The 9,036-nt window shown below is 35.5% G+C and overlaps 1 protein-coding gene across 1 annotated transcript; it reads right to left on the reverse strand.

Moving 5' to 3' along the window:
• Nucleotides 1-1,089: 1,089 nt before the first annotated feature.
• Nucleotides 1,090-2,040, reverse strand: Or5d20 (olfactory receptor family 5 subfamily D member 20). Its single transcript, NM_001000335.1, has one exon. The coding sequence runs from the start codon at nt 2,038-2,040 to the stop codon at nt 1,090-1,092; it is 951 nt and encodes a 316-aa protein (NP_001000335.1).
• Nucleotides 2,041-9,036: the final 6,996 nt, after the last annotated feature.

The raw sequence follows: 9,036 nt of genomic DNA on the forward strand, positions 1-9,036 counted from the left end.
TTGTAAAAGGTGTGCTGCTTGCTCTGTGAGTCCTCTATCAATAGAAGAGGTTGCTATCCTGACTCTGTTGAAAACCATCGGAACCCCTTCCTCTACCTGGATTAACAGGGTTTGCCTCAGTGGATGAGAAAGTACTTATTCATGCTGGGACTAGATGTCATAGGGTTAGGTGGTACCAAAGGGGGGACTTTCCTTTCCCTAAGGGGAAATATTTGTTAAGGTGAGTCTGAGGTGTAAAAGCATGGAGGAATGTGATTGGGATGTAATATGAATGAAAAAATAAATGATGAAAAGAAAAATAGTCAACATGGGTATAGCTTGGTCATTTTATGTCTTTCCTAAGAAAAAGGAGTCATGGGTCTTGATCTTTAATTCTTATAGATAATCATTGCAGAACAAAATATCATTTGTACTTTCAATATTCTTGAGAAAAAAGTCACAATTCTTTTTGATGTTTCTATCAATCATATATATGCTATATGCAAACACTATTGTAAACAATTAGAATATATTCTTGATATTGGCATTGTTTTAGTACATTTTAGTTTTCTTAGTATATCATGTTGACATTCAAAAGTTAGTGCTATGCTTAGAAACTAATATTTTCAATGCATCTTTGCGGTTTAAATCAAAGCAGTATTTTATAATGTAAAACAATATTTGATATGAAATACAATATTAAGATAGAATTATAACCATAATTTATTCATGCTACTGATTCACACATACTTCTGTGGATTCTGTCTATATAATATAGGAACAATTATCATTATTTACTTAACTTATTGATCAAAAGTCAAAATAAAGCATAAGTAGAAAGTATTAAGTATGTAATTTCCCTTTATAAATCATATTTCTACACTATTCAGAAGGGACATTTAAAAATATTTTATATAGGAAATTCACATGTATCAAAGCTGAGTACATTGTATTAGTGAAAGGAAATGTTATTAACAAAGTGAAAAGCAGTGTATATTCAAGTCTCTCTCTATATATACATATATATGACTAATAATTTTAGTTATGATCAAACTATAATCAACTTTTTGATATAAATATGTATGTATAAAAATATAGTATATGCTTAAATTATGTTGTATGAGCTTGAAGTTTTAAGCGCATGAGTCTGCTGATTGTCCCCTTCACATCTTTATTCCTAAGGCTGTAGATGAGGGGGTTAAGCATGGGGATCATGACAGTGAAAAGCACAGTTGCCACTTTGACCACAAGCCATGAGTTTTTGGAATTAGGTACACAGTAGAGAAGGAGTATGATCCCATGGAAGATGCTGATGGCAGTCAGGTGAGAGGAGCATGTAGAGAAAGCTTTTTGGAGTCCACCCTTAGAAGGCATCTTGATGATTGTGACAACTATGAAGGCATAAGAGGCCAGGATGATGAGCAAGCTGCAAGTCTCATTGAATATAGAAATGATTAAGCATATCACTTGGCTGAAGGTGGGGTCGGAACAGGACAAAGAAAGAATGGCAGAGTACTCACAACCAAAGTGGTTGATTATGTTTGGGCCACAGTAAGATAGTTGCAAAAGAGAGTATGTAATAGTCATGGAACAGAGTATACCCCACATATATGTTCCAGCTACAAGGAAAGCACACAGCTTAGGAGACATTGAAACTGTGTAGAGTAAGGGGTTACATACAGCCACAAACCTGTCATAGGCCATCACTGCTAACATGAACATCTCCGTAATCACAAATGCACAAATAAAAAAAAATTGTGTCATGCAACCTTTGAAAGAGATTGTCTTGTTCTCCACAATCAAGATTTCTAGCAGTTTAGGTGTAAATACAGTGGAATAACAAATATCCAAAAACGAAAGATGACTGAGAAAAAAATACATTGGTGTGTGGAGCTTGGGATTGATCTTTCTGGCCACGATTATGCCCATGTTACCGAATAAAGTAACTGCATAGATCATAAAAAAGAGGAGAAAAAGAGGTGCATGTAGATGTGGATATTCTGAAAAACCTAAAAGGATGAACATGGTCACAGTACTCTCATTTCCCAAATCAAGCATCATGATACTTCACTGAAAAAAATTAGAATAAAAGAGAGCATAATTTAAATCAGCAAAGTGGAAGAGTGTGATTTGGTAGATATCTTAGCATAGGCCTATTGAAAACAAGACGTTGTCCATTCTCATTCATGAAAATTCTCCTTCAATTGGACTCTTCCTTGCATCAAGTTCTTATTGGTATTATTTTCATTGATTTTGATTTTCAGTCATGTGGGCTCCTCTTTTCAATGTACAATTTATACAGTAGCACCTGATAAAATTATAATTACAAATTATATATACATATGTGAAAGTATATATGTATATTAGTATATATATGTATATGCATATATAAAACAGAATTTTTCATATTAATGTACTGTGTTGTATTTATCCATCCTACAAATACTATACTGTTACCTACTTTTTAAATCACATATATTTTATAATTTTAAGTGGCCCTTGAAGAGCACTGATAGTATTGTTATTGGACTCAGATTTTCACCTTCTGAAAGGTTAAAAAGCTCAAGAGTCTCAGCAGCCAAAAACGATTTCATGAAGATGGAATTAAAGACATTATAAATGATCTACCTCCAGTAGATAGGCAGGGTATCAAGTGGAAGGATGGGGTTGCCATCCCACAGTCAAAAACTCTGACAAGAATATTTGCTGTCTAAAAGAACTACAGGAAAAAAATGGAGAAGAGACTGAGGGAAAGGAAGTCCAGTAACTAGCCCAAATTGGGTCCATTTCAAGGAGAGGCTCCAAGGCTTAACACTAATATTGATGTTATGGAGTGCTTGCAGACAGGAACCTAGCATGGCTGTCCAACACACAGCTGACTCAAGACAGGTGCATATACTTATACCTAATCAATGGACTGAAGACCCCAATGGAATGGGACCCCTGTGGTTGAGTTAGGGAAAGGCTGCAAAAAGTTGTGAAGGAGGGCAACCCCATAGAAAGACAAGCAGTCTCAACTAACCTGAACCCATAATATCTCTCAAACACAGAGCCACCAAACAGGCAGCATACACTAGCTGGTAGGAGGGCCCCGACACATAGAGAACAGAGGACTTCCTAGTATGGCGTCAGTGAGAGAAGATGGACCTAACTTTTTTTAATTTTATTTTTCTTGGATATTTTATATATTTATATTTCAAATACCATTTCCCCTTCTCCCATATCTCCTCTCCTCTTCCCCTGCTCCTATGAGGATGTTCCCATTCCCACCAGTGGAGGAGTGTTCCTATTTCTCCACATCCTTGCCAGCATCTGCTGTTACCTGAGTTTTTGATCTTAGCCATTCTGACTGGTGTGAGGTGGAATCTCTCAGGGTTGTTTTGATTTGCATTCCTGGAAGACTGAGGATGTTGAACATTTCTTTAGGTGCTTCTCTGGGAAAGACTTGAGACCCCAGGGAGTGGGGAGGCCTGGCAAGTTAGAATGGAGTACAGAAGTGTGCAGACCTCTACTTAGAGATGTGGGAGAAGGAATAGGATAAGAAACTGTTGGAAGGCAGATTAAAGATAATTTAATGAAACAAAGATTCAAAATGGCTTTCTTTAGCTTTTATGTCCATCTGTGGTACATATCTCATCACACAGGAATTAATATTAATAACCATCAATTAGTAAAGATTAAAATAGGAAAAGCCTGGGAAGGAACAGATATGCTTTCATATTAAATAAAAACAATTTCTTTTTTTTGTGTCTTTAAAAAAATTTAAAACATATACCTGATTTGTTCATGAGAACTATTATTTTAGTTATTTGTTAGGAGTATAAGTATTAAGAAATTTACATGATTATACCTGAGGCCTTGGTCAGAGATTGTAGGTAGAAATTATATAAATGTTTGAGTATCATGAAAGGCAGGGAAAACTCAATGGTTCCTTTTAACTACATCATGTTGTAACTTACATGATGTATGGAATTAACTTCAGGCAGGTAGTGTGATTAGTATCTACCTAATGTTACAATAGAGGTTGCACACAATTTTTGTGGGTGAGAACTTTGTTGACTCTCCTGTACAATTAATTCAGAAATGTCATATTTTCTTTGTACATCAGTGAAATCAATTTAAAGTGTCTTTACCTTGTTGTGAAAAATAATTCCTAGTATGGTCATATCATAATGTCATAAACATTGAGTGATCTTCCCAACCTAAACCAAGGAGATATTAAAAGTTGATGAAGTATGAAATGAAAGGAGTTTATGATAAATGTAAAATACTTTTCAGTCGTCATTGACAATATTTCTCATGTATCTTTTAAGTTTTATTTTTATTTAATTCTGAACTTATCATGTTTATATCCTCTTTTTTTCTTATCAATCCTCCATCTCATGTTATGTTTTTATATTATAGATTTCCTCACTTATAGGGAACTTACTACAGTTGTTGTCATTAAAATAAGCTGTATGTTACTTGATATCATAATTAATTCAATAACTAAACGTTGAAATACTAGTGTAGAACATCTCAAGTACAATTAGTCATTAGAGATTATCAGAAGATGTATGACAATATATATGGCAAAGTATTTCTGAACAATGAGCCAATTTGGAGACATGTTTCATGTCAATTCTTCATCAAGATAAAATAAAAAATCTGAACAATCAAAAAATGAAATTTGATTAGAAATAAATGATCAGTCATCAAGGAAAGCTCAGGAGGAGGTTCCTCTACTGAGTTCTTCCAAACACTTAAAGAATGAAATAATTTCTCCATTCAAATCTTCAATGACAAGCTTTATATAACTGAACATAAATTTAACACACAGCATGAGCAGGGGAAATTATAATAGTCACAGTAATATTGAGTGAGATAGTCAGCTCGAGGCAAATTCCATGACTTTGAAATATACTGCAAAATTCTAATTATCAATGTCAGAAGGACACTGCATAAAACAAGCCAAGATATGGAACAAGTTAAGTAACATAAAAATAAACCCCAATGTTGATAGTAAATGACTGATATCAAATTACTGGGAACATGAATGGAATAAGGTCCATTTTGTCAAAAAATGGTGCTAGGAAAAATATATGTTCACATGTTCAATAATAGAATTAAGACTCTGTCTTATCAACTATAAAATCAATCTAATCATACTAAATAACTAAGCATAACATAAAATACAATAAAATTTTACATACAACATCATGATTGAAGATATATTTCAGGACATTATAATGGGGAAGGAATCTCAATCCTTCAAAAACACAAAGATAAAACAAAGAAATATACTCAAATAAAAGCCTTATTACAAGGAAGAATAAAAGTAGTTGAAAGGAAGAATTACAGAGTGAGTGAAAGTGCAGTATAGAATGTAAACTATTGTGTATAATACATAAGGGACTTCAAAAAAACAAAAACTAATCATGGGAGGTAGGAAGAGGGAGGAACCTGGGAGGAAGGGGGGCAAGAAAAAAGGGGGTCAGGATCAGGTGTGGGAGGAAATGGGGAAGTGCAGAGGGTCAGGAAATTGAGGTTCATAGAGGTGTGGGATGGGGAACCAAGAGTCGCAACTAGAAAGTCACAGATTAGAGCACAGCAAGAGGTTCCCAGGACCAAACAGTGATGACTGTAGCCAAAATACACAACAAAAGGGAAGATAGAACCTGTAAATACTATATCCAGTTGTTAGATGTGACCCCTGTTTGAGGAATAGGGACACTCACCCATCTCAAACATATTAGACTAGAATTGCTACTGTCTAAAGGAAATGCAGAGACAAAAAATGGAGCAGAGATGGTCAACCAGAGACTGCCCTATCTGGAACTCCATCCCATTTGCAGACACCAAATTCAGACATTATTGCTGATGCCAGGAAGCACTTGCTGACTGTAGCTTAATATAGCTATGCCCCAGAGGCTCTGGTAGAGCGTGACCAATACAGATGCAAATGCAGACTTCAAACTAAGCACTGAGATCCCCAACAAAGGGGTTAGGGGAAGGACTGAATGAGCTGAAGGGGTTTTCAAATCTACAGGAGGACAAACACTATCAACCAACCAGAACCCTCAGAGCTCCCAGGGACTAAAGCACCAACCAAATGGTACACATGTAGGGACCCATGGCTCCAGTGTTATATGTAGAAGAGGACTGCCTTATGTGGCATCAGTGGGAAGGGAGGCCCTTGGTCCTGTGAAGGCTCAATGCACCAGTGTAGGGAAATGCTAGGCAGTGAGGCAGAAGAGTGTGAGTAAATGGAAAGCACCTTCATAGGAGCAGGGGAGAGGGTGTGGGATAGGTGGTTTGTGGCAGACAAACCGAGAAGAGGGATAACATTTGAAATGAAAATAAACAAAACAACCAGTAAAAATTTGAAAAAAGAAACAGAAAATCTCAACAGAAAAACCAAAACATAGATTTGAAAATAAACCATATGTATACAAAATTCCTAAAGGCCAGATGCAAATATTCCAACATGACCAAAGAACTTTTAATATAAACCAAAGAAATTCACAATGGTGTGGAAGTTATTAGGAGCAGAAACTAAGAAGGGCAATATGGCAAGAAAACAAATTTCATTGAAAGAGCAGTGCTAGTTTCTTGTGTGGAGATGTAAAGTCAGGTGACCAAGAGTAAAAATAGCATGTAGTTTGTTTTCAAAGTTAAAATGGTGCATTTAAATGTATTCATGATAACTGGCTACTTTTTCAAGAGTTTGATGATCTTCAGATTACTTTAATAGTATATAATATATGAAGGTTTTGACCTATAACTTTTTACTGTGTCACTATGCTTAGTTTTATGAATAAGTTCAAGAATAAGTAAAATAAAATTTAACAAAAATCATAAATGAAAATGTTCTTTCTTGCTTAGTTTATCTTTAAATCTCTCAGTTTCTATATAACAGTATCCATCATAAGAAGGGAAGAGAATTCTAACACATGATTTCAACCATGATATATCTGCATTGAATTCTTAACTAATATTTTAAATGCCACTGATATTAATTGCCATTGGAGACATTTATATATTGTTAAATATTTATTTATAGTCTTGCATTACCACTTTGTTGTAGAGATGGCTCATTGATTAAGAGTGCTTGTTGCTACTCTAGGTGGGGAAATTGTTCATTTTCCTCCACACACATGAGATAGCTCATAACCAACTGTAACTTCACTAAAGCTTCAGAAAATCTGATATTCTCCTCAGATGCCTGTTAGCACCTACAATTATGTCATACAAACATGTGCGCGCGCACACACACACACACACACACACACACACACACACACATATATATATATATATATATAGAGAGAGAGATAAAGAAAGAGAGAAAAAGAGAAAAAGAAAGCAAAAGACAGAGAGATGAAGAGACAGAGAAACAGAGATGGTATATTAATAAAAATAAAATGATTTCTTTAACTCACTCACATATACATATATGTGTGTGTATGCATACAGGACATATGTATGTATGTATGTATGTATGTACATAAGTTCACAAAATGAAAGGAATGACTGTACATTGCTACTATGTAAACAGTACATACAATAATTTCTAGAATGTTTATGCTTAGATGGTGACTGTTGGGGTCATATGGGTCAAGGAATTGAGTAGAAGCTTTGAGTAAACCAGTAAGATGATATCAGAGCTCATTACAGTTTGTTAAGCACCAAAATACATACCTTTAGTCAAATAAGCAGATGTTACTCTTTCTCATTTCATATCAGCTTTTCCTTCCAAAATTATTATGACAGCAATATATACAATACTAAACAAAAATATATCTCAAATTTAAAGTATTCATCAAAGACAGATGTTCTTATTGTACATTTTAAATTATGTCCTTGCTATTCATTGTTAAGTGCTGTGAAAATATTGCTCAAAATTAAAATAGATCTACATACCAAGTAAGGCATTCTATTAATAACAATCAAATTTCTGCAAACAATCCAATGAAGTATCATTTTTTCAAAGTAGTAATGGTTTGAGCCACACATTGTTCTTCAGTGGGCCTTGAAATTATGTTTTATGCACATTTTATATACTAACATCTAACTGCTCAGCATTAGGGATTTAGACCCTGGAGAATCAAAGCAGGTTGTAATCATAAACTGAAACAAATATAATTAAAGTGAACTCCCTCATCTCTTATTAAGAACACAGTAACTTCCAAATCATTACTATATTAATATTTATATCTGAAAAAGCCATGTGTGTTTCTTGTGTTTTTTATTTATTAACTTTTATTATGGCTTAGTTTTTTTCCTTTTGTGTTTGTGTGTTTTCTTTTTGTTTTCTAAAATGAAAGAGAAAAGAATAGTTTTATGGGTGGTTGGGTAGGGAAGATATGAGTGGCACTGGGGGAAGGGGAACCATATCAGAGATCAGGAAGACTCCCAGGAGTCAATGCAGGTGAATTTAGATGAGATGCATAACACTAGGGACATGGAACCTGAAGATGCTGCCTCCTCTAAGCAGACAGAACCCCCAATGGGGGGATAATGATATTAACCAAACCCCAAAACTTTTGCCCCCAAATTAGTTCTATCTAAAAGAAATGCAAGGACAAATTTGGAGCAGAGATTGAGGAATTGGGCCATCTTGATCCACATCCCATAGGGAACCACCAATCCCTGACACCATTAATCATACTCTATTAGGCTTACAGGCAGGAGTCTAGCGTAACTGTCCTCTGAGAGCCTCTACCGAGCAGCTGACTGAAACAGATACAGATTACCATAGCCAAACATTGGATGGGGGTGGAGATCATTGTGGAACAGTTGAGGAAAGGATTGAAGGCCCTGAATAGGGTAGAAACCCCACCGGACGACCAACAGTGACAAATAACCTGGAGGCCTGGGAGCTCAGAGAGGCTCAACTACCAACTTTAAAGTATCCATAGGCTGGTCAGAGACCCTGGGCACTTATGTAGTAGAGGGGGGCTACTATGTATGAATTCAGTGAAAGAGGATCTGCCCAATCTTGCAAAGACTTGCTTGATGAGTCTGGGTCAGGGGATGCTCAGGGAGGCTACACCCTCACAGACATGAAAAGGAAGG

The sequence above is a fragment of the Rattus norvegicus genome, chromosome 3 (genome assembly GCF_036323735.1).
Source record: "Rattus norvegicus strain BN/NHsdMcwi chromosome 3, GRCr8, whole genome shotgun sequence".
Taxonomy (NCBI): Eukaryota; Metazoa; Chordata; class Mammalia; order Rodentia; family Muridae; genus Rattus; species Rattus norvegicus.

Bases quoted from the DNA above. Each gene is read 5' to 3' on its own strand.
- Or5d20 (NM_001000335.1), bottom strand. From the start codon at position 2,040: ATGATGCTTGATTTGGGAAATGAGAGTACTGTGACCATGTTCATCCTT.